General features: G+C 39.6%; 1 protein-coding gene across 1 annotated transcript; it reads left to right on the top strand.

Annotated features, from left to right (window-relative positions):
- Positions 1 to 27,151, top strand: LOC134679070 (DNA-directed RNA polymerase I subunit RPA2). Its single transcript, XM_063537912.1, has 20 exons — positions 1 to 183; positions 264 to 596; positions 6,283 to 6,375; positions 6,836 to 6,982; positions 7,355 to 7,527; positions 7,912 to 8,161; positions 8,806 to 8,961; positions 9,419 to 9,585; positions 10,604 to 10,751; positions 11,605 to 11,665; positions 12,370 to 12,569; positions 18,691 to 18,844; positions 19,338 to 19,428; positions 19,974 to 20,169; positions 21,151 to 21,365; positions 22,173 to 22,311; positions 23,736 to 23,942; positions 24,561 to 24,764; positions 25,316 to 25,480; positions 26,879 to 27,151. The coding sequence occupies exons 1-20, from the start codon at positions 61 to 63 to the stop codon at positions 27,092 to 27,094; spliced, it is 3,438 nt and encodes a 1,145-aa protein (XP_063393982.1). The 5' UTR covers positions 1 to 60; the 3' UTR covers positions 27,095 to 27,151.
- Positions 27,152 to 27,237: the final 86 nt, after the last annotated feature.

Here is a 27,237-nt window from a genome sequence, read left to right as displayed (position 1 = left end):
ACGCACGTGCGACTGTGGCTTGTGGTTATTTCATGTTGTATTTTTACGGAACTCATTCACATGGATTCGTTAAAAGGAGAAAAGCACAATATGAAATTAAATGCAAAGAAATTTGCTAAAAATCCTTCCCTTGCGTACACTAGCCATCCTGATTATCGGAAACCGCCGCAAATTGCTAATCCGGTAGGTCGATCATAGGTTAACATTTTATAAACATTACGTTTCTTCATGTACATTTTATAATGTAAAGATATTATTTTCAGTATTTACAATGTCTTGGAGCGCCACATATAGACTCGTTCAATTTTATGCTAACAGACGGGCTAAAAGCTACAATCGAAAATATAGTACCCCTCGAGTTTGAGTTGACGACGACAGGGCAGCGCGTAAAAGTGAGCATAATTGACGGAACGTTCGCGAAGCCGTCGGTTCCGATGGAGGCGGTTGGCATAAAGACACAAAGTGTATACCCAACAGAATGTAGGCAGAGGGCGGCTACATATAAAGGTGAATTCAAGGTGCGGATATCAATAACCATTGATGGAGTGGAGACTACAATAGATAGATCACTTGGAAATTTGCCAATTATGGTTAAGGTATGTTATACAAAATCTTTCACTAACGTAAATGTGGGGTAGATAAAATATAAAATTTTGTTCTGGCCGACTCACATAAGGCACGAATCTCATATTTGCATAGGCATTAGGTATGTCACTCAGACACTGAAAAGCAGTGCCTGGCTCCATTTGCTCTTCCAACCATCTTTTCTGTTAGCAGAGTATTTGTATAAATGCAAGAGCGACAGTTTGTAGGCATTTTTACCATGTTGACATTATCACTACTTATTATCAGGATGTTTCTTTAAGTCTGCTTGGCGAAAATTTGTCTTTATCACTAAATAATTAATAATAATTATATTGCATGCTCCCATGGATATGTAATGCATTGTAAAATCATTTTGTGTATGTTTTACAGCCTAATGGTATTATGAAAACCATTTGAAGCCACTTCCAAATAGTACAGCGGCCAGGGGGCCTCCAACACTAATCGATGTGACTGGACAGTATACTACTGACAAGTGGTATGGTTGTGTTCGGCAGAGTGTACTGAGTACGAAATAAGGACTTGTCACTTTCTAAGACTGTGGGGGGGTTAACTGTGACGTCACAAAGATGGCGGTCCCGGGTTTCAAATTTTAGATAATTACTCGGCAAGTTATTATCAGATTTTCAAAAATGAGGTGTCCTGTGAAAGCTGATGAAATGTAGAATAAAACAAGCTATATAACTAAAAGTATAATTTAATTATTAATTTTTTATTTGCAAAAATACAAAAACTTTACATTTGTCTTTTTTTTCTCACCCAAAATACACAATGAAAACGGCCACTTACATAAAAAATATGTTACATAAATAATTTAGGTAGGTGACTAAGCTACATGTTACTTCTTGAATTTTGTGAATCCAATAATAAACAAGTAAACTACGAAGATTATACCGCGGGCGCGGCGCAGCGAACCGCGCGCGCTCGGTTACTTAGAGGCGCGGGCGTGACTGAGAATGCTGTACTGTATATCATAAACAAATAAACATTTTTAAACAAATGCAATATCAAATGAAAGATATTTAAATAACCAATAAAACGTGGTTATAAACTGGAGCTTCTCATCATAAATAAGTATACAGAAAGAAACATAAAATAAAAATCCATAGAAGTATTCACTTTACTTTTATATTTAAAAAATAACGATTATTAGTGAGAGTTATCGAAAATAATTATCATTATGAACCAAATTCATGTTATAGAACATAAGCATCCTGGCAAGCGATATCTCTAAACCTCAGCAAATAAAAAATAAAATAAATAAATCATTTATTCACGGAAACAGCATTTATATAATAGGTACAACCTCCGCCGTTTTAAACTATTTTACTTATTTAGGTATTTAAACTATTTTAGATACTGGTATAAGTTACAAATATAAGTTCAATATAACATGACATTATTTAACTTAAGTTTATCCTAGCTTCATATTGTTTCAACATGAGTTTTTTTTTTTTAATTTAGACTTAAATACATTTTTGCTGGTGCTTTTTCTAACATTTAAGGGTAAGTATGTTGTTATAGATTTTAGGAACGGAAAAATTTAATGTTGTAGATGTAGTGTACGGACGCACGGCCGAAAGCAGACGGGCTGCTACCTAATCACGTGTAGCGTCCATTCAGCCCAATCCCCTGAGGTTGGAGCTGCAGGTTACTGTCCTAGCTGCATTTCCACACCATTCTCCTCAAATCTTTTTGTTTTCCTGCAGAACTGATGACATCTTTAATTCGACGTCCTTTAGTTCGTTTTCTTTCAGTGTGTCCCTACCGAATGTATTATATTGCGGTGCCACATACATAGTACATTCCGCTAGTAAGGTAGTAAGTGTAAGCTAGTCTCCTCCTTACCTAAGTGTGCACAGGAGGTGTCTCTACTAACTTCCATTATCTCCTTATCCTGTGATCTATATATACCTTTAGACATCATCTTCGACTGTGCTTACATCTCCATCCATTTACCTTTTCTATGACTCCTTTCGTAACATCCGCTGACATTGGCAGAGCCGGTTCCGGATCCATTATATTCCGTCTCCGCCTCCATCCTCGCCAACAAACTGCAATACTACTACTGCTCGGCGAGGAATATAATTTGTGACAAAATTGTTGTGTACTTCATGATAAATAAATTAAAAAAAATAATCCTCGCCAGTTCGTGCGCCGTCTTATTTCCTGTCACTCCCTGGTGTCCTAGGTATCCATGCCACCGTGACACTTCTTTATTTGCCTATCGAGTTAAGCTCCTCTCGACATTCTCTTACGAGAGAGGAGGTGTCCGATATTTTCTTTAGTGACTTTAGTGCTGCCTACTGGCTATCTGTATTTATTACAATAGCGCTTCTTGCTGCACACGCTCTTTAACTATACGTGCACAGCGGGCTATTGCACATACCTCTGCTTGGAATACGCATATCGGCACAGTGATATTGATACTTGCTCTCCCAGTTTAGGGATCACTATGCTAGTTTCGTTGAGCTTCTTCTTGAGCCATTCGTAAAGCAAGTGGTCGTCGGGTGTCTGACTTCCACCTTCCAGTTGTCTCTCTCTCCTATATTGTACCCTGTATTTCTTATCAATTATCTCCTGCCTTTTTATTAGGTCGGTATTGGCCATCAACATCTCAAATTTTGATAGTGCCTCTCTTTGTATCAGCGCGTGTCTCTTGTCCACGTAGCTTCTCCATTCCTTACATGCTTTCATTCTATAGCACTGTTCAGTAGCTCTTCTCCACCCCATTCCAAGCTTCAAACCTAGCATTACCTCCAATTGCATGTGTCGGGGTCGTTCTCATATCCCCATATAGCACCCTGGGTAGTACATATCACTGCCTTGTAGATCCAGCGGATTTCTACTTCTCTCGTGTCGAAGTTCCTCTAAAACTGTGGATGCCCAGAAAGCAGCGGTGCTTACAGCCCTGACCGTCGCGTCCCTCAGGTCAGATTCCGAGCATTGACATAGTGCCCTTTTGCATTGACATAGTGTTCTTATGGCTTTTGCCGTCTGTTCCTTGATGTGACTTTTGTATCTGATCTGAGCGTACTGTCTAGAGTAACTTCCAGATATTTCAGCTCATTCACCATTTCTAGTTCTATACCTTGCATCTTTACGGGTTTCATCTCTTTTATTCTTCTATTAGTGAATAATACTAGCTTTGTTTTCGACGGATTGAGATCCAGTCCTCTCTCTCCATACACGTATCATTATATCTCTTACGACCCTAAAAACCATCCCTCTCACTCTCCGTCGTCAGAGTAAGCCTGCATGTACATATCCCGCCTGTTGAACTCTTTCACCATTGAGTCTAGCAGTAGGCATCACATCAGGGGGGGACAGACACCACCCTTGTGGGAACAAACCCTCTTTTTGGACTAATTGTTTAATCTCTAATCTCAGCTGGAAGGCTACTTTCGACTTCGAGCCTTGACAATAATGTACTCAAATATATCTTGTGATGATAAAACAAGTAACTTTTTACGTCAAAATGCCGTAAACTGGTTTTAGTCACATTTATTAGATTACCTTTCAGTGGCGGCGCGTCAAACATATCCATTAATTTGTCTAACATATTTCCTTTACAACTCTGCTCAAACGTCCAAAAACAGGCAAGCCGGTGGGAATCGGCTTATATGGACGCGCCGCCAATGTTACCTTTTCATGCTTGACATATAAATCATATAATACAATGAGTCCAATCGACACTGAAGTGACTAATTTGGGTTTTTTATTGTTTGCTTATTTCTATATACTTATTATTAGATGACAAGCACCAGTTTATAACCACGTTTTATTGGTTATTCAAATATCTTTCATTTGAGATATCACTCGTTTAAAAATGTTAGGTAGTTTTTGATATACAGTACAGCAATGTCAGTCGCGCCCGCACCTCCAAGTAACCGAGCGCGCGCGGTTCGCTGCGTCGCGCCCGCGGTATAATCATCGTAGTTTACTTATTTATTATCGGATTCACATAATTCAAGAAGTAACGTGTAGCTTAATCATTTACCTAAATTATTTATTTAACATATTTTTTATCTAAGTGGCCGTTATCATTGTGTTTTTTGGGCTACAAAAAAAAGACCAATGTTATGTTTTCGGATTTTTGTAAATAAAAAAATAATTAATTAAATTACACTTTTAGTTACATGGCATGTTTTATTCTACATTTTATCAGCTTTCACAGGACACCTCATTTTTGAAAATCTGATAATAACTTGCCGAGTAATTATCTAAAATTTGAAACCCGGGACCGCCATCTTTGTGACGTCACAGTTAACCCCCCCACAGTCTTAGAAAGTGACAAGTCCTTATTTCGTACTCAGTACACTCTACCAAACACAACCATACCACTTGTCAGTAGTATACTGTCCAGTCACATCGATTAGTGTTGGAGGCCCCCTGGCCGCTGTACTAAAACGCTTGCTTTACAAAAACAATTTCATGTTTACATTGTATCAAATTGCGTTGTAAATGCGTCACATAGTGGCATGTCCTAGCAAAATAAAAGAAACAGGGTATTTGATTATAAAAGTTGGCACAGCCAGGCCAATCATAAGAAAAAGTAGATCATTTTTTAGGGTTACATACCCAAAGAGTAAAAACGGGAACCTATTACTAAGACTCCACTGTCCGTCTGTCTGTCACCAGGCTGTATCTCATGAACCGTGATGGCTAGACAATTGAAATTTTCATAGATGATGTATTTCTGTTGCCGCTATAACAACAAATACTAAAAAGTATGGAACCTTCGGTTGGTAAGTCCGACTTGCACTTGTCCGGTTTTATTATGCCTGTTAGACTATTGAATATTTCATACTATGAAAATAGTAATGCTTAATCATTACACATAAGAACCTAACTTTCAATTTGCACATATTGAGCCATGTTTATCTTGCACATGAAGAACAAAAGGATTACTTAAAAAAAATTAACAACTGCACTTAAGCATTCATCTGATCTGATCCTGAATAAGTGAATGTTGATTAATGCCATAGACACCACTCCTGGTACCCATAATTTTGCCTATACTTTGCCTTGGCGATTGTTTCTAGCGTTTTTTTGCTGTACATATTAGAGATGCCCCGAATAGTGAATTTGGCCGAATACCGAACACCGAATATTCGGCCTCTCTCTCGACCGAATACCGAATATTCGGCATGACATACGACCATTTTGAGTCACAATTATTATGAAAACTGTTCGCTATCAAAGCACAACGTTTGCTAAAATATATTTTTATGTTGAACAGAATTAATGAATGTGATTAGAGTCAATCAAATCAGACCCATGATAAAAATAAAATATTTTGTAATCAACAAATGCTCAAAAACGTGGCTTCGTATTCAACTACTTTCCAAGAATACATTTTAAATATTAAATATACCTAGTTTTTTGTGTAATTTTTCTTTTTAGGTAGGTGCAACAGATATTCGGTATTCGGCCGAATAGTAGGCAACATTCGGCCGAATACCGAATAGTTGCCGAATATTCGTGGCATCTCTAGTACATATTACATAGATAGTTACGCAAAATAGGCGCAATAATATGACGTCGAGTTGCGGAAAACAAGCCCGCGAAAACCTATAACCTATAACCTACATAGATAGTTGGCCTGATAAAAACAAAACATAAAAATATATTCCAAATGATAGGAAATATCATCAGATCTGTGTCTCATTGTTTTAGTCCAAAATGTGTCACCTGGCTGACATGTCGCCTGAAGAGTTGGTAGCACATAATGAACATGCAGATGAATGGGGTGGCTACTTTATAATTAAGGTAACGTCATTTATGTTGTAAGTTGTAACACTAACATTTTTAGGTTGGTTTTAATAACGATGGGCACCCTTTTATCCAGCGCCGACCTACGAGTAGCTCACATTTTTTACTTCTAAATGTTTAGTTTATTTATTTTGTTAATATTTTTTTACAAAATAATAAACTTTCTCATAACGAAATGTACAAAAAAATAATGATGATATTGTATTGACTACTGTAATTATGTTTACTTAGATTATTCCAGCATTAAGGCGTGTGCACACCGGCTGCGTGTGCGTGCGGCGTTGTAGTATACATATCCTTATGAGAGACGGCATACTGATTACGTGTGGATCCAACATTTTAACGCACGCGCACGTGCACGTCGCGCACACGCAAGCCGGTGTGCACAGGCCTTTAAAAGTTGAGAGTGTTTTAAGTAGTGTTTGAACATATTGTTTTATCTTTTTATCTGATGCAGGGCCACGAGCGGCTCGCTCGCATGCTCCTTGTGACAAGACGCAACTTCCCCGTCTCAATAAAGCGTGCTGGCTGGAAGACCAGAGGAAACCTTTTCTCAGATTATGGTATATTGGTGAGGTGTGTCACTTCTGACCAGACTGCTACAGTAAGTATAATGTATCCCTTCTGAATTTAAAATGTCATAATTGTATGTTTGGGTCGCAAATTTTGGACCCCAGGGAGTGAAGGGGTTAGTTAAAAATAGACTTTTTGGCTGGTCAAAAATCCCCACAGCTATTGCTGAAATTGTTCTGTAGAAATATATTTTTATTAAAAATGTGTTTAGATGTGTTCATCTAAACACATTTTTTATTTAAATCTTTAACTGTACTATTTGTCATATGGTTATATTGGATTCCTGTTTGGCTAAGTGTATACATTATTTTAGAAACACCTACTTCAACAACAAACAATCATTTGTAGTCATAATTAAGGTTCCGTTCATATTTATGCTTTACAGAAAATGTTTTGGTTTCAGAACAACACCTTACACTTCCTTCAAAATGGGACTTGCAAGCTTATGTTCTCTTACCAGAAGACTATGTATTACACGCCATTACTGCTCATCATGAAGTGTTTAGTGGACTGGCAGGACCATGCCATTTACCGGGTGTTGCTCAGTGGCAAGAAAAATGATTTGTACTATGTGAGGTGAGTAGATGCGCATGAAATATTACGTACAATCACAGAATAAGTAATAGTATTAAATATTATTATCATATAGAGTGACTACGCACCGCCCCGCCCTGACTCGTATTACCTCGCCCCGCGACTGGCCGCGACATGAATCTGGCGGACTTCTGGCGTCCTCTAAATAAAGCGATTTACCCAGACATACACAATGACGCGTGTACAGACGTGCCGCGCACACATATAAACGCAAAATATTTTTGATGTATGGCGTGTCCGCCCTGTGATACAATGTACTCGTATGTCCCTTCCCTCCTTCGCTAGGCCTTTGAAACCTTATAATCCGTATCCGTTTTGAGAAAACCCCTTAAAAAAATATTTAAAAAAATCCGTAATAATTTATAGTTGCATTCAAAACATGCTACGTGAGTTGCACGAGGAGGGTCTGCACACGGGCGCCGAGTGCCGCGCCTACCTCGGCCGCATGTTCCGGCCGCGGCTCATCGGCGTGCCGCCGTGGGCCTCCGACGACGAGGCCGCCGCCTTCCTGCTGCAGCGCTGTCTGCTCATACACCTGCACGACAACAAGGACAAGTTCAACGCCCTCGTCTACATGACGCACAAGCTCTATGATGTCGTGCAGAACAAATGCAAGGTATGTCGCGGCAGTAGCACCCACTGACTGGTATAGTTTAGACACAAATGTAATAGTAATAATGTTGGCCTCCGACGACGACGCCGCGACCTTCAAGCTCTATGATGTAGTGCAGAACAAATGTAAGGTCTGTGGCGCTTGTATATGTTTCGTTTAATTTGGTGGAAATTAGAAATTAGAATTATTAATGACAAAGACCTACGACCAAGATGCTACTCGGAATGAATTATACATTTCTAGGAATTGTATTAGGAGCGAGTATGGATAGAAGTATGTTACAAACCAACATGTGTAAACCAACTTTTTCAAAGATAGTATTAGTAAAATCTTATTGTGGTCGCATGCCTGTAATGTTCATATAGTTTTGTCAACAAGTTTTGCAACGACTGCCGCACCCTACCACTTAATTCTATCCCCTGGTATTTCAAACCGGGAGTTGTCTGGCATAAATAATATCAAATACTCGTAGGTAGCGATACTATATTCTGGCAATCCAAATTCAGTAGTGTTAGAATAGAAAAACTATTATATTCATCCCCTTTTTTGCATGATACAAGCATTAAGAAAAGACAATATGATTCTTTATGTCTATGTTCCAGTGGCAAGCAATCCTTGTAAACCATAGATGGTATGTTGTGTTGCAGGTGGAGGGCGCAGACGCGGTGATGTGCCAGGAGCTGCAGCTGGGCGGACACCTGTACCTGCAGGTGCTCAAGGAGCGGCTCGAGATGATACAGATCGCCCTGCGCTCCAACATCACGAAGCGCATGCAGCCCGGGATTCCTCTCACACTCAATGCGGTATGCTATAAATGCTATAATATTTTATTTGTTATGCATACTCACACTTTCATACATTAATTAACGATACGCATTATTATTATGACATTGACAAGAGCGAGTACACCAAACACAGTCAAATGTGTCAGCTACAATCTATAGCAGCGGTCGGCAACCTTTTAGCAGCCAAGGGCCACATAGTAGTTAACGGAGGTGACGCGGGCCGTACTTTGTTAATATATTTTATGACTTTATGAGACATTGTCGTTTGTCACTATTACATACAAAATAGCTAAGGCGGCACAAGTGGCAGGTTCACGAGCCGCATGCGGCCCGCGGGCCGCAGGTTGCCGACCGTTGATCTATAGAATGTAGAATACAATGTACATAACTGTCGTGAATAGTCAATTAACATGTAACTGTGCAATATTTTGGTGAAAAGTGAGAATATACTATGAGTGTTGTTGTTTACAAACAGAAAGAGTTGAACATGATAATGCGGTCGGTGGGCACCCTCGAGCAGCGCATGGAAACGTTCCTGGCGACCGGCAACGCGCCCTCCAACCACGTGTCGCTGCCGCAGTACAAGGGGCTCACCATCGTGGCCGAGAACATCAACCGCATGAGATACATGTCGCACTTCAAGTCAGTACCCTGTCTGAGCAGGGCCGTCTTAAACTATGCTGGGGCCCGTGGGCACGTAACAATTTGGGGCCCTTTTGGCAAGTAGAAAATGCAAATTAAACTAACATTTTTCTACTATGATCTTCTATTTTTTTATAGGTAATCAAATATAATGTTAATGTCTGTCCTTCGGGACCCCCTGTGGATGAGGCCCTGGGCACAGGCTTCATGTTCCCTTATGGTAAAGACGGTACTGTACCCTAGGCTTTTAGAACACTTTGTATTCATGGAAATGATACGCCATTGGTTTTGTTACAAACATGTTGTCTTGTCATTGGGATAAGCCTGAAATTCTTCCAATATCGTTGTTTTTTTTTTTGGTTTTCTTAACACGGCGACATTTTAGTTAAGGAACAAAGGGTGCGTAAATAAAATAACTCAGAGTGCTAATGCTACATACAATTTACAGCGTATACAGTGTATTTAGTTAAAATAATTTTACACAATATAATTAATATGTTTTATTCGTAATGGGCACATATTAATTACTTAAATGACATAAACATATTCTAGTTATTAAATCCTATAAGCCTATATACATTACATATACCTTTAGTTATAGAAACAAAACAACTTAATCCGGTCATTCGCTCAAGACACTGAACTAGTATTATATTTCATACAAATGTCTTCACCTTTTCGTTGGTCCGCTGCATATAATACTACTTAATGCGCTCTTGACGTCAGCTCAGCACCGGAATGCGATCTGATTGCATAGCGATGGGCGGCTGTGAGAAACGAATGCTGAGGTTCTGTGAGGTGATGGATGCTAGGCCTTCGAGTGTAACGTAACGTTTGTTATCCGTGTGTGAAATTTAATGTAAATTGTATCAATTGTTATATGTTGTTATGTGTAGTGTTAGTTTCACGACGTATTGGTTTACTGTAATGTCGTGTAAACGTATTTATAAATAAAATAATAAAATAAAAATAAATAATTCCATATTCCGTAATGTTTACTATGTATGTGTCGTGGCAGGGCCATCCACCGCGGTTCATTCTTCATGGAGATGCGCACGACGGAGGCGCGGCAGCTGCTGCCGGACGCATGGGGCTTCGTGTGCCCCGTGCACACGCCCGACGGCGCGCCCTGCGGCCTGCTCAACCACCTCACCATGTCCGCGCAGGTCACTCTCTACCATCTACACTTTGACCAACGTACCATCACGCTCCGCGATTGTTGCACCATTTAGGGCAACGGTCGGCAACAAGCGGCCCGCGAGCCCCCCTGTCTAGTTTGTATGTTATATTGTCAAACAGCGTTGTCTGATAAAGTCACACATATTAACAAAAGTGCGGTCCGCGTCAACTTCCCTAACTACTATGTGGCCCTTGGCTGCTAAAAGGTTGCCGACCGCTGGTCCTAGCTAAATTGGTTGTTTATTACTTACGCTATAGAATTGTCAATTTAGCAAGACTCCTAAATGGCATAACGATCCTGTGTGGTGACTGTACCAGTGGTAGGGCGTCAAACAAACCCGATGTCCGTTGGCCGAGTCGGAACTAAACTGGCCTGAGTGGCCTGAATTTTCTTCCCACATAAAGGATAATGAACTCAAGTATGAGACGGGATGCGAGTTCCGTGGGCGCCTCGCCCCTGCAATATATTTGGATATCTGTTTTATGTCACTAAATGCCACTTGCACCATCCCCCTAACCCTGGGTTAACTGGTTAAACGGTGCAGTACAAGTGGCGCTTATCCATTTAATTAACAAAATAAGAGCTTCAGTATAAACTATAAACTTTTATCAGGTATTAATCGTATTTATTTACTTTTTTATCGACAGTGACTATTTTCGTGTAGTTACTGAAATGCCATCAAATCATGACCGCGCCAGTTTGTGCCGGCGCCCTATAAAATATATTTTAAAGCTAAAAGGTAGTTGTTTACCTTCATAGGACAAGCGTTGAGCACGCTCAAATTGAACATGCTCTCTTCCGTGATTGCGACTATTTTTTTTGTTTTTTCTTTATTATAGGTGACACAAAATCCAGATCCCAAGAAAGTCGAACAGCTGCCTTCTGTCCTAGAGCGATGTGGTAAGTTGAAAGCCTCTGTTAAAAGCTCATTTAATATGTGAACACAGTCACTGAACCTGTACGCTACACAAGTACTCAGCATCCACCGTCTGCATTACACCTGCGTGCAGTTATTACGACAGCGATCGTTATTCTACAATAGCACAAACAACAATTTTGTACAAACGATAATGTCTAATAACGTCATAAATATTAACAAAGCCCGCGTCAACTTCGCTAACTACATACTATGTGGCCCTTGGCTGCTAAAAGGTTGCCGACCGCTGTTCTACAAGATGCCCCCCGAAAATTAATATATGTTCACCACGAAGCAAGCATGTACATTACTTGTCAAAAAATTCCAAGCTTTTTACATTACACTCGTGACATTTATATTATCAGAAATGGTTGTGACTGACATTTTGTCAACTTGATAACACTTAACCTTATACATGGTGGCCAACAATTAACTGCATATCGTTGCCAGGGAGGTTACGGATTATAATGAGCAACTATTACTACATAGGACCAACCCTGATATCGCGAAAAAAAATTTACTCTCCCTTAGAAAATGGACCAGTCGAAATCTATAAGACCCCCAATTTTTTTTCGTTATCGGGGTTGGTCCCATAGTAAAAGATGCTCAGTATAATCCCAAAACCTCCCTGGCAACGGGAATACAGTTATGTTTTTAGCCGTCCTGTATAACGCGGGTATATGTACAGGAATGGAGCCAATCAGCACCATATGGCACACGCCCCTTTCCACGGACGAGTACAGGTACCCGGTGTTCGTGGACGGGCGGCTGGTGGGCTACTTCGCCGAGGACACCGTGCACAAGTCCACCGCCTACCTGCGCACGCTCAAGATCAAGGGCGACGAGGTGCCCATTAGCACCGAGATCGTCGTCATACCAAAGAAGCAGGTACATATGTTCTACTATAGGGCAAGAGATCGGTTTTTAGCCTTAAGATCGTCTGGGAATTTATTTCTGTGTGTTTCTCTTATCTATATTTTAGTATTGAAAGTTAGATTTGCAATAGGTAGAAGAATAGTCATTCTGGCGTAATGATTATGTCGTCCATATAATAATCACTCAAAAAATCTAAATTGAAAAACAAAAGAAACAGAGCTCTTTGAATGACTTTTTAATTGTTATTATAAAGTATGTTGTACACGGATTGGGCTGCATTAGTTGTGCCAGTAGACATTATTCTCCTATACACAATTATTTAGTATTACATTAGGACCAAAGACAAAATATGTTACAATAAAGGTTTTTTTTTAATAGAAAATTTATGGGGACGTTACTATGTGATACCGTAGCTTTTTTCATAGGTATAAAAATTAAAAAACCGGCCAAGTGCGAGTCGGACTCGCACACGAAGGGTTCCGTACCATTATCTAAAAAAACGGTCACCCATCCAAGTACTGACCCCACCCGACGTTGCTTAACTTCGGTCAAAAATGACGTTTGTTGTATGGGAGCCCCACTTAAATCTTTATTTTATTATGTTTTTAGTATTTGTTGTTATAGCGGCAACAGAAATACGTCAACTGTGAAAATATCAGCTGTCTAGCTATCACGGTTCGTGAGATACAGCCTGGTGACGGACGGACGGACGGACGGACGGACAGCGGAGTCTTAGTAATAGGATCCCGTTTTACCCTTTGGGTACGGAACCCTAAAAACAAAATTTCCTAAAGAAACTCCTATGAAACAAACAAAATTTAAAAAGACATCAACGCGTGCCGACTGAACCTCATTCACTTTGATTACTATACAACACCTTATCTTAAGTACCTACTATTTAAGACTAATGCCTTGAGCATAATAACGAGTACCATCAGCATTCATCAAATCGCGCCGCACCGCGGTCACAACGAGATCGCTTACATAGGACACTTCTATGGGCATCAAAGGATTGATTGAGCCGCCTCGCGCCGCGTCCCGCCGTTTCGCTTCGGGATCGCGCGATGTTCGCCTACATAAGACGCTGCGTAAGCAAGATCCATATTTATTAAAAAACTTTCAACTTTCAAGATTCTTACAGATTCTGTCAAACAACATCCCATTTGACAGTATCTGTCAACAATAATACTTAAGTAATTTTATTTTGTACTTAACCATGACAAAATATGATCTTACACTAAATTTGACAAAAAAACTGTCAAATTTGACAGTTTGACAGATCATGTCAATATACACTGGGACACTATAACATGTCACTTTGTACCAAATATTCCCATACGAAACCCAAAAAGTCGCCCAAAAATATATAAGCACAGCGATCACTGGGGCTGCAAGTGCGTTGCCGGCCCTTAAGATGAGAAATGCAGTCTACAAAAAATTACCCAACATTGACATTTAGTACTAAACTATGACAAAATATAATACTTTACACTAAATTTGACAAAAACGAACAAATTTGACAGTTTGACAGATTATGTCAATATACATTATGCCATGTCATTTTGTACTAAATATTACCATACACATAAATGCATGTATATAAGTAGCGTACACGAAGAGAGGCCTATAGGTCAGCAGTGGGCGACTGAAAGCGAAAATGATGATGATGATGATTACCATATAATTTCCTATTCTATTCTATTCTATTCAATAATAATATTCAATTAATTTTATTTTGTACTTAACCATGACAAAATATGATCTTACACTAAATTTGACAAAAACTGTCAAATTTGACAGTTTGACAGATCATGTCAATATACACTGGGACACTGTAACATGTCCCTTTGTACCAAATATTCCCATACGAAACCCAAAAACTCGCCCAAAAATACATACGCACAGCGATCACTGGGGCTGCAAGTGCGTTGCCGGCCCTTAAGATGAGAAATGCAGTCTACAAAAAATTACCCAACATTGACATTTAGTACTAAACTATGACAAAATATAATACTCTACACTAAATTTGACAAAAAAAAACAAATTTGACAGTTTGACAGATTATGTCAATATACATTATGCCATGTCACTTTGTACTAAATATTACCCTACACATAAATGCATGTATATAAGTGGCGTACACGAAGAGAGGCCTATAGGTCAGCAGTGGGCGACTGAAAGCGAAAATGATGATGATGATGATTACCATATAATTACCTATTCTATTCTATTCTATTCTATTCAATAATAATATTTAAGTAATTTTATTTTGTACTTAACCATGACAAAATATGATCTTACACTAAATTTGACAAAAACTGTCAAATTTGACAGTTTGACAGATCATGTCAATATACACTGGGACACTGTAACATGTCCCTTTGTACCAAATATTCCCATACGAAACCCAAAAACTCGCCCAAAAATACATAAGCACAGCGATCACTGGGGCTGCAAGTGCGTTGCCGGCCCTTAAGATGAGAAATGCAGTCTACAAAAAATTACCCAACATTGACATTTAGTACTAAACTATGACAAAATATAATACTTTACACTAAATTTGACAAAAAAAAACAAATTTGACAGTTTGACAGATTATGTCAATATACATTATGCCATGTCACTTACCTACTAAATATTACCATACACATAAATGCATGTATATAAGTGGCGTACACGAAGAGAGGCCTATACTCAGCAGTGGGCGACTGAAAGCGAAAATGATGATGATGATGATGATGATGATGATGATGATTACCATATAAATCATGACCCGAACTTACTAACCCGAAATTACAAAAAAAAAATTAATCTATGTAAAACGGTCAAGTGCGAGTCGGATTTCAATATATCCATACAAAAAAGTCATCAGCGCCTGATGGAGTTAATAGCAAAGTTTTTTCGTAAATTCGTACCTTCAGAGAGATATATCTCGAAAACGGTAAGAGATAAAGCAAAATGGACTTCAGTTTTGAGCTGACGTTAGTACAAAGTACTAAACGATTAATGCATTTCCGTATACATAGACCTTTTTTGGGACCGATTTGGACAAAAAAAAATCAAAAAATTAAATAAAAAATTTGACCCGGGTCTAAAATCTTTATTTTTAGAGCTAGAGAGATGAAAAAAAAACCGTTTCTGTAAAATTTTAATATCTTTTGTTCAACCCCAAATCCAACCATACACCGTGAAATTTTAGTGGTTGTTTTCCCGCGGCAGGGCGATTTGCTATCGGTAGTACTTTCGAATTATGATAGACAAACTTATAAATAAACTGTTTTCCAAAAAAAAATATTACAAAAAACTAACCTAAACTCGAACAAGCGAAAAACAATAGTAACACACTAAAACTGCAAGTCGACGACAGTTCCCGATATTGTAAACAGATAAACAAATAAACAAGCACATGTTACTTTTTTAAACTGTGTAACAAGGCTAGAGTGCTTTACTGTTTGACAACTGAAATTAAAATTTACTTATGCTGGCCACATACGTAACGATAAATCGTTGCGATAAAACTGTGCAGTCCGACTGTGCGATAAATCGAACGTTCCTAGTGCCTCCACACGCCTCTGATATCGGCGTCGATCGTCAGTTCTCCGCAGAAGCTCACGCAAGAAACATGTTATCCATGTCATCAAAGTTAATATGGAAGTTTAGTTTTCTTAAATTTTCTAATGTTCCGCGCAACTTTCTTATTTTTTTTCTGTCATAAGAAACTTCTCCTGACAATAACCAAACAATGTATACAGGCAGAGAGTGTGGAACTGCATCTTACCGAGCATCTTGAATAGATTTTCAAAGGAATTACTAAAACTTATAGAAGGACGGACGAATAGACAAGCAAGAAATATTATGAAAAGATACTTAATTAAAATAAGAGGGCAGTATACCGAAATCACCGAATTATATGACCTATTATGCTATTATGTACCTATAAAAAATATTAATTATGTATAAATATTTAAAATAAGACTCCTTAACTCAAAAAATCTTTTAAAGTTAAGATTAGTAGTTAAGCTTGATATTATATGATGTGCATATTTTACTGAAATAAACAGTTTAAATTTAAATTTATTTATTTTTTGCTTGACCAACTTTAAGACAAAAAGAATTAGCGAAATTGGTCCAGCCGTTCACGCGTGATGACGTGACCAAGAGAAATATGGATTCATTTTTAGGGTTCCGTACCCAAAAGGTAAAACGGGACCCTATTACTAAGACTTCGCTGTCCGTCCGTCCGTCCTTCCGTCCGTCCGTCCGTCCGTCTGTCACCAGGCTGTATCTCACGAACCGTGATAGCTAGACAGTTAAAATTTTCACAGATGATCTATTTCTGTTGCCGCTATAACAACAAATACTAAAAACAGGATTAAATAAAGATTTAAATGGGGCTCCCATACAACAAACGTGATTTTTGACCAAAGTTAAGCAACGTCGGGCGGGGTCAGTACTTGGATGGGTGACCTTTTTTTTTTCATTATGCTACGGAACCCTTCGTGCGCGAGTCCGACTCGCACTTGCCCGGTTTTTATATTTCTCATTATTTACTTGAGGAACGAACGTGCGCACACAAGCAAGCTACGTGAAGTACTGCCGAAATGACCGATCGCCATCCACACGTAACGATAAAACTGTGCAGTTCGCTTCGACAACGATTTTTCTGATATAATTTGCAACTGCCACCGATCAACGATTTATCGTACGATTTGTCATACACACGGTTCGATTTATCTGCACAGTCGGACTGTACAGTTTTATCGCAACGATTTATCGTTACGTATGTGGCCAGCATTAGACTGTTCCTTCACGATTAACAGTTGAAATAAAACCTTTTTATTAGTTTGATCGTTGTGTCAACTTTGGTAAATCGAATAATTACATCCTCTTCGCTTATTAAACTAATGTGATAACAGATCCTGTCAATGTCATCCCTGGTATTTCTAGTAAAATGGATCGACATTACGAATATTCTAATTTAGAGTACGTCGCGATGGTGCAGCTGTACGCTAGGGCTAACTACGACTCCCACGCCGCCCGGCGACTTTACGCGGAACCGGACCATTTACAGTCGCTGCGTCTTCGGGGGATTTTAAACCCCCAAGTTCCACACGGACGAATAATTGTCGCCGCAACACAGCGGCTGCTTAACCACGGGCAGTTTCAAACGCCACCACATGCACAGGGCAAAGGTGATTGTGTATTGCGGTATCGGGAAGTTTAAGTGTTTGTTTAAGTTTTTGATCATTAAAAGCTTGATCTTAACTTGTTATGTTTACTATTAAGGATCTGCAAACTAACTGCACGTAAAATATGTGAAGGAAAAATAGATGGAACTACTTTTCAGGTTATTTTGTTTCATTCACTCAAAAGAATTAGTTAGGTACTACTGCAGTGCTACTACTGGTGTTAGGTCACTTTCGAGTTTCGTTCGACACATTTATAAATCTGGCATTTCTTAACATTACTTAAAAAAAAGATTACACATCGACTGTATATCGATAGCAGAATCATTTCGTTGCGGGAAAACAACCACTAAAATTTCACTATAGTCTTGTAACTTTAATTAAAAAAAAAATAACTTTGGTCAAAAATCACGTTTGTTGTATGGGAGCCCCATTTAAATCTTTATTTTATTCTGTTTTTAGTATTTGTTGTTATAGCGGCAACAGAAATACATAATCTGTGAAAATTTCAACTGTCTAGCTATCACGGTTCGTGAGATACAGCCTGGTGACAGACGGACGGACGGACGGACGGACGGACGGACAGCGAAGTCTTAGTAATAGGGTCCCGTTTTACCCTTTGGGTACGGAACCCTAAAAAATACTACATTAATAGTAGTACACATGTAGTGCATAATTTGTTTTCTATCGTATTTTCTCGGATACGTACGTCTAATATCATCCTACTTCAGTCTATCTCAGTACTTTATGTACCGTGACTGACTGAAATAGCAAGACGCGTACGTACCATCGCCCACAGTGTTAACTGTACATCGGTGGACATTACGCCTTTTGTAATAAGAAGGTCCCCCGATGTCAGTTAGGAGTGTTGTCGTTTCGTTTGTACGTTTCCGTGAAAATACATATGCACTACATCTGTACTATGATTGAAAATGTTTATTTGATAGATTAACGGGCAGTATCCGGGCGTGTTTCTGATGACGACGGAGGCGCGCATGATGCGGCCCGTCATCAACCTGGCCACCGGCCAGCTGGAGCTCATCGGCACCATGGAGCAGCTCTACCTCGACATCGCCGTCTCTCAACACGAGATCTACAAGGGTAATTACACCAGCCTTTAAGGAAACTCGTCTATGACCATATTACGACATGTTATCAAAGTGGTAACGCGAACAGATATCGCTTTCCCGCTCTCACTTATGGATGCGATGCACCAAGGTCGCGGTGCTGTGCGATAGTGTGTTACCACTTTTATATTGAAATTTTACTTTTATTGCTGTCTAACCCTGCAAGCAATCGTCTACTGTAACAACTTTTTTTCTAGATATAGTCGAAATAACGAATATAACCAATCATTTTTTATTTTTTTATTAGCCTACGTGTGTGTCCCACTAATGAGCAAAGGCCCTCCCCTCTCCCTTTCCAATCCTCCCTGTGCTGAGCAAGATCGCGCCAATCCCGCTGCAATTTCCAACGGATTTACTTTAAACAATTTAAAACGACTCAATTTAAATATATTCTAGGAATGGAACCAATCCATGATATAAATACGAAATTGAAAACAAGATCTCTTAATGTGATCCTCCATTTGTAGGTAAAACCACACACATGGAGCTCTCGAAATCGGCCTTTATGAGCAACCTGGCCCAGCTGGTGCCGATGCCCGACTGCAACCAGTCGCCACGGTAAGGCTCCCTACACATCTTTTACTTTACATTTCTAACCATGACAGAGGGGACAAAATACCTGTATAACGAACATTTGGTACACTTTGTAAAATTTTGTAGGTATTGCTGTAATATCTTTCACAGCGAAGTGCGCATGAATAATTGAATATATTTGGTATGACAACCTCTTATGACTTTGAATACTACTACTAGGGGGTATTACTGACAAACTGACATGTTTTGCCATTAGAGTGCAGCACTAGCACATATTGTAAACCATAGATTAACTTATACAATGCCTTAAACAATTTTTGACAAGTTTTCACTATGACTTTGATGCATCATATATCTACTATAAAATCTAAATTTCGGTTTCTGACTTTCTATTTATCGCTCTAATATTCGTATGCATAAGTGATAGAGATGTAGATATAGACGATTTTGTGTTTCGCTGGAGGCCCTCAGTTTGTGCTAGTAGCACCCTCCAGGCAGTTTTGCGTAATATTCCCTATTGTGCCTCATATTAGGACAAATAATATAGTAAAATATTGTGTTCCCCACAGTAACATGTACCAGTGCCAGATGGGTAAACAGACGATGGGTACTCCGATCCACACGTGGATCACGAACGCGGAGACCAAGCTGTACCGGCTGCAGACGCCCGCCACGCCGCTGTTCCGCCCCACGCACTACGACAACATCGGCCTCGACGACTACCCCTGCGGGACCAACGCCATTGTCGCCGTTATTTCTTACACGGTAACCTTCTCAATCCCTAGCTCGCTTTATCGTCAGGTATGCTTCAGTATCACAATTGATACGAGTTCAGGATGTACCAGGCGTCAGATATAGATTATTGAATTGGAACAAGTAGATATTTTAGTCCGAATTTAATAATCACGTCTATATATAAGTCTTACTTTTCTGATTATGAATTTGCAACATTCGTATCATCTATTATCTACGTGTGTAAAAGTCTCAACAATTTCGGATATTTTCGGATCTAGAAACTACGCGGACGTAATACGTTTACTTTCCTACAAATTGGCACCTACCGCTGAGTGAGTTATTCTGTACTAAGTACTTTGAAGTAGAGATGCCCCGAATAGTGAATTTGGCCGAATACCGAATATCTAATATTCGGCCCCTCTCTTGGCCGAATACCGAATATTCGGCATGACATGCAAACCTTTTGAGTTACAATTATTATGAAAATTTTCGCCAACAAAGCACAACTTTTTCTCTTTTTCTAAGATATATTTTTATGTTGAACAGAATTAATGAATATAGTTAGAGTCAAATAAAAATAAAATATTTTGTAATCATCATGCTCAAAAACGTGCCTTCGTATTTAACTATACTTTCCAAGAATACATTTTAAATATGAAATATACCTATTTTTTGGTTATTTTTTTGAGTAGTTTTTCTTTTTAGGTAGGTGCAACAGATATTCGGTATTCGGCCGAATAGTAGGCAACATTCGGCCGAATACCGAATATTCGGCAAAGTGGCCGAATAGGCCGAATACCGAATAGTTACCGAATATTCGTGGCATCTCTACTTTGAAGTTCATGCGTTTATAAGTGACGAGTAGTATTCGACATTCGTACGGGATTGTTATACTGCCGGCTAAGCTAACTGAGAGGTTTAGGGGAGAATAGCGAATAGATTTCATAAGCAACAATAGGTATGACTAGGCAAGCGTATACGTATTATATAACAAGAGTGGTATAATGACAGGGCTACGACATGGAAGACGCGATGATCATCAACAAGTCTGCGTACGAGCGCGGGTTCGCGGCCGGCACGGTGTACAAGTCGGAGATGGTCGAGCTGCCCAACGGCTCCTCGTACTTCAGCCGCGACGACTCCAAGCCGGCGCTGCTCGCGCACCTCGACGCGGACGGCCTGCCGCCCGTCGGCGCTCGCATACAGCCCGACGACCCTATTTACAGGTACTGAACGTCTACGGTATACTGACTAGGCTCGTAGCCTACCTAACCATACCTAATATTGTGCGTTTGGGAATCCTTGTGATATTTACTTCCGATGTTTTATACTCGTTCTAACGCAAGGAAAATCCAGACTCGTCTTTTGCCACTTGCGCTCGGGTCGCTTGCAGCTTTGCTTGACGATGAATTATAATCTTTACAAATTGCCTCAGTGTGGTCTGTCCAATGTATAATTTATCTCACATTTTGGTTAATGACAACAGTGAGACGCAATGGCATTGGACCAAGATATTGGACAAATGGGATACCACCCTCAGATACGAAGGCTAATATAATAAATGAACAATAACGCCAATCAAAATTATCAGAAACCCCAAAACTTGGTACGCTACTGAATTTTTGAACGTAAAAATTCTCGATAAACGAAACAAATAAACGTGACGAATGTTTCGCGATAGCCACATAGCTTACATGAGCTGAATTATTAGCGCGCTTACGCTGTGAGGAAATCGTTTACATAATGTTTTGCACGTATCGAAATAATTAAAACAAACTATGTAAGTACCACATTCCATAGTGATTGTCCTTTTTTTAATTTATTTACACAAATGGTACATGCTCATAAACAAAATTTACAATATTGCCAAACTGTAACAAGTTTGTTGGCGAATGAAGCTGTAGATTGCCATATCAAGTAAGTAACCGCTTACAACGAAATTCGACGTAGCTTATATCTAGTATCTGTCATTTATTTAGCTGTATTGTATATAAACGGTGTATGAATGTCCTAAATCTATGTTTTGTGTACAGCTACTACGACGGTGACAAGAACCAGTACGTGGTGTCGCGGTTCCACGGCAAGGAGGAGGTGTTCGTGGACAGTGTGCGGCTGTGCGGCGAGTTCAACCCCAACGCGCCCAAGAAGGCGTGCATCATGCTCCGGATACAGGTGTGTACACTATACGATACGTACATGTAGCTATCCTATCACAGCTGTTACAATAATGACAAGATCCAGTACCTGTTGCCTCGGTTTCACGGTAAGGAGGTGTGCAATTACAATTGATACTTGCGTATGTCCTGCGCTGGTGGCCTAGCGGTGAGAGCGTGCGACTTGCAATCCGGAGGTCACGGGTTCAAACCCCGGCTCGTACCAATGAGTTTATCGGAACTTATGTACGAAATATCATTTGATATTTATTAGTCGCTTTTCGGTGAAGGAAAACATCTTGAGGAAACCGGACTAACCCCAATAAGGCCCCTCTGGGTTGGAAGGTCAGATAGCAGGCGCTTTCGTAAAAACTAGTGTCTGCGTCAATTCCTGGGATTAGTTTTCAAGCGGACCCCAGGCTCCCATGAGCCGTGGCAAAATGCCTTGATAACGCGAGGCAGAAGAAGAGACTTGCGTATGTCCAAAATAGAACGTGACCGTAATTGCTGTGTCTAAAACAAATACAGGTTTATTTCTACACTTTAAGTTATTAATTAGTGTAGTTGATTTGCTTAGTATCGGTTAATTAACATTAGAATTTAATGGCTTTTCACGTTAATTATATACGCGTATTAAAACCAGTAATTAAAATCGCACATTTTCAATTATTACAATTACATGCTTAATTAGAATAATTTTGCAATGTTTCAATTAAATATGCTAATTACTTTTTTATAATATTTGTTAGAATTCTATTACAAAAGCGTGCTAGATGTACCTTACTCGTTGTAGTATTAGGAAAGAGAAATGATTGTAATAGACAGGTATGAGGGTAACAGACGGGTCTAAGATCATATAGTCATCTCGTTTACCTGTCACATACGAAGCACGAAATTGTCTTAGATTTTACGCATCTTACTCATTCAATGTATCTTTGGTATTAGTAAAAGCAGCTCTGATATAGCTCAACTGAATAAACCCACACCATAAGGCAAACTATAGTTCGTTATTTTAGCATTAGAAATAAGGTAAACAATCTTGATGTGTCTTTTAATTGACAAACACACTTTAAAAATAAGTTACGGCAAATATGTAACAATTATGAATTTAATACGATCATTTATATTCTTCTGCTTTCATAAGTAATAGTTATTGATTTTTAAAAAGCGTTTTTCAATTAAAAGATATGTGAAGATCGCTTACCTTCTTTGAAGTTATTTTTAATGCTAAAAAAAAGAACTATACTATCGCAACATACAACAATGCAGAATTAGCTCAATGTCTCAAGTTGCTAATTTGGTACCTATATATATATAAATAAATAAATATATTCCTCCTTGAGGTTTGATCGAAATAGGTTGTTCTTCTAATTTACTGGTTTCTATACGGTTTTTTTGGACGCGTCCCCGCTGCTATGTAGTAACAAGTTATGTTATTTTTAGCGAAACCCAACGGTCGGCGACAAGTTTGCGTCCCGCGCCGGCCAGAAGGGCATCTGCTCGCAGAAGTGGGTGGCGGAGGACCTGCCCTTCACCGAGTCGGGGCTCATCCCGGACATCCTGTTCAACCCGCACGGCTTCCCTTCTCGTATGACCATCGCTATGATGATCGAGTGCATGGCGGGCAAGGCGGCGAGCGCGCACGGACATGTAACTATACTTTTTTCTAATCAGCCAGCCTAGCCGAGGTTACAATCGCTATCGCTTCGACAACGAAAACCTTTATGTCTCTCTATCACACTTCCATATTAGTGCGACAGTGACAGTTGCGTTTCGATCGCTACGGAGCGTAAGCGATCGGCATCTTGGCTACGCGGCCTGATCCAGGAGTGTTGAGAATTTTTGCTTCCGTAACAACTTTACAGGAGACTTCTCCGATGTGTACAATGTTTTGCTTGATATAATGCTTGATGCATTCTCAGTTATAGCTGTACGGACCCGGTCGGACCAGCTTGGAATTGGGTGTTCTTAGTCACGTGCACATACCATCCACATTTTGTTTGCGGCCCGCCCGCCTGACTGTAGACGCTCACTGTAGCCTATTGATGCCTGCAACTGCATCGATAAGGAGTTTTTCGTGAAACGCTTTGTTGACAGATGACACCAATCCACTTTTGCGTGAACCACAGCGCGCTCGTAACACATTGTAACGAATGTATATCAATTACGTCTGGTTTGAAATTTGAGTGAGCCGACATTATGTTGTATCCTTCCGCCCTTAAATGTAGTATCGTAACGTATCAATTAACTAAGGCGAATAATAATCAGGTACACGACGCGACCCCGTTCCGTTTCAACGAAAAGGACACAGCCATAGAATACTTCGGCAAGCTGCTGGAGGCGGCCGGCTACAACCACTACGGCACCGAGCGCATGTACAGCGGCGTCGACGGCCGCGAGATGCAGGCCGACATCTTCTTCGGCGTCATACACTACCAGCGGCTCAGGCACATGGTGTCCGACAAGTGGCAGGTGAGCCTGGAATTTGAACCTTATGGGTTAGACGGTAAGATCGATATTCGAACGGACTGGGTCTTCTGAGGGTTTGATAAATCTGACATCTTTTTCGGCGTTATATCTAGGTCTAGCTATATGAGGTCTAGCCCGCCCGCGAGATAGACTACCCATCCCTCTCTAATTAATAATACAGGCTAATCCTATGCTAGGCCTACAGCGGCTGCGGCATATAGTGTCTGAATAAGTAGCAGGTGAGACTCGGAAGTCGGTTGGTTTGAACTTTTTGGGTTAGACGTTAATATCGATATTTATTTTGATCGGACTGGACGACTAATTGTATTTACGACACATCTATCAGAAGTTTTGCGACAAGTTACAAGTGGCATCAGATTTGATTAACGTATGTCTGCTATTACCTGCACCTTGATGTTTGTTACTGAATAATAAAACAATTATCAAAAAAAACCTACATAAACATAGAGTGCTGAATTGTAGCGCACGTCTAAACACACGCAGCCGGTGTGCAGCGGTCTTTATGTACATAATATTGATGGTTCGTTACGTAGGTCCGTACGACCGGCGCGGTGGACCGGCTGACGCGGCAGCCCGTGAAGGGTCGCCGGCGAGGTGGTGGCGTGCGCTTCGGAGAGATGGAGCGCGACGCGCTCATCTCGCACGGGGCGGCCTTCCTGTTGCAGGACCGCCTGCTAGAGTGCTCCGACAAGAGCCAGGTCAGTATATAATGAACCCATTTTATTACACATTAAGTATTTTAGGTGTAAAACGGGAACGTTTTGAGCGGCTTTATCGATTTTCTCTCTTAAACTCACTCAATGTGTAGGTTGACGCGTTCGTTGGCTCTATAGATTCTAGTCAAGATGGAGGTCATAAAATATTAGAATTTTTCAAAAGTTTATCTTCTTTGTAGAATAGAAATTTACTTCTGTAAAGGGAGCCATTTTACAAAAAAGATTATCTTTTTTCACAATCACTATGTATCGAGCGCGAAGTCGCGAACTTCATTGTATAGAAGTAAACTCATGCATAAATATTTTCTGACACTAATTGAATAAGTGATTTATGATTTATTTATTTATTTAATTGGTAACTATGTACATACATCAACCGTTAGAATCAACCTGTACATGTTTAACATGAATTATTTTATTCAGTTCGATTTGACACGATTCGTGCTGGTAATAAATAATATGTATATTTGTTTAACATCAATTTGTTCCTTCTAATGTTAATATAAATTGATTCGGTCTTGCTGAAAATATATTTATTTTTTATGGGAAACGTGTGATCGAAGACTAGCGTAGGCAACACGTTCTTTTTTATTTTTAATTAAAGTCTGAAAGCCGTAAACCCATAAATCAATATTTATTATAAGAATTATTAACCAGAATGAATATAATAATATTGTTATTAATGTTGTTAGCAAGGTTATATACTTAATATTATAATATATTATTGTGTTGGCCTTGATTCGGTTGACTTGATTATTAACTTGTTTTACAGAGTAGGTATAAATCGTATACTTACAGAATTTTTAACTGTTTAAAAAAGGAGGATGCCAAGTTGACCTAATTTTTCTCAGACGTACGTCATTTCTCAACCGAGGAAGTAAGTAAACTCCTCAAAAGCTTTAGGCGTGCATGTAACTATGACGACGACGATTATCGACAAACCAAGCATTATTTGCAATCAAAACAGTGCAATTTGATAAGTGGAACTGCTGATGGAGACCAGAACGGAACTCTTCAAAGACACGTATTTCACATGTCATCTTTCTTAACTTTGTCATGCTTAACAAACTTTCAAATCATGACCTTGAAACTTGAAACATACCCGAAGCGCAAACTTTTTAGTGAAATGACTAATTGTCTAGACATAAACGAGTCCAGCAGAATACTCATAATAAAATCGAGTAGGTAGATGACATACCTATACATACATATATAAAAACCAAATATGAGCGAGGTAGGTAGTGAAAAGGTTCAATTGCTTTTCTATTAGTTCGCGCGAGTCAATGGTTTTGTCCTCGCATACCGCTCCGCTACGTTGCTCATCTCTAGTGTGAACTTTAAAGATGACCATGATACTGATGCAATGCTTGTTCCTATCAGGCGATAATGTGCGTGAAATGCGGGTCGCTGCTGGGCCCGATCGTGGGCGGCGCGCTGGGCGCCAAGGAGACGTGCCGGCTCTGCGGCGAGGGTCACCTCGTCGCGCTCGACATACCCTACATCTTCAAGTTCTTCGCCACGCAGCTCGCCTCCGTCAACATCAACGTCAAGATAAACTGCGATATAAACCTTGCTGTTAGGAGAGAGAAAATTTAGATATACACCTAATCTAACCTAACTCACTTAAAATAAAACTATTGATATATTTTCTTAGTTTTGACTTTGAGTTTATAGGGACTAACCCCACGCATTGTTGCTATGATGCAACGTATGTATAAGTACCTATGTCGTTGTTTTAA

The sequence above is a fragment of the Cydia fagiglandana genome, chromosome Z (genome assembly GCF_963556715.1).
Source record: "Cydia fagiglandana chromosome Z, ilCydFagi1.1, whole genome shotgun sequence".
Classification (NCBI taxonomy): Eukaryota; Metazoa; Arthropoda; class Insecta; order Lepidoptera; family Tortricidae; genus Cydia; species Cydia fagiglandana.
Note: the sequence above shows the minus strand (reverse complement) of the source record. Positions and strands in the feature narration are given on the sequence as shown.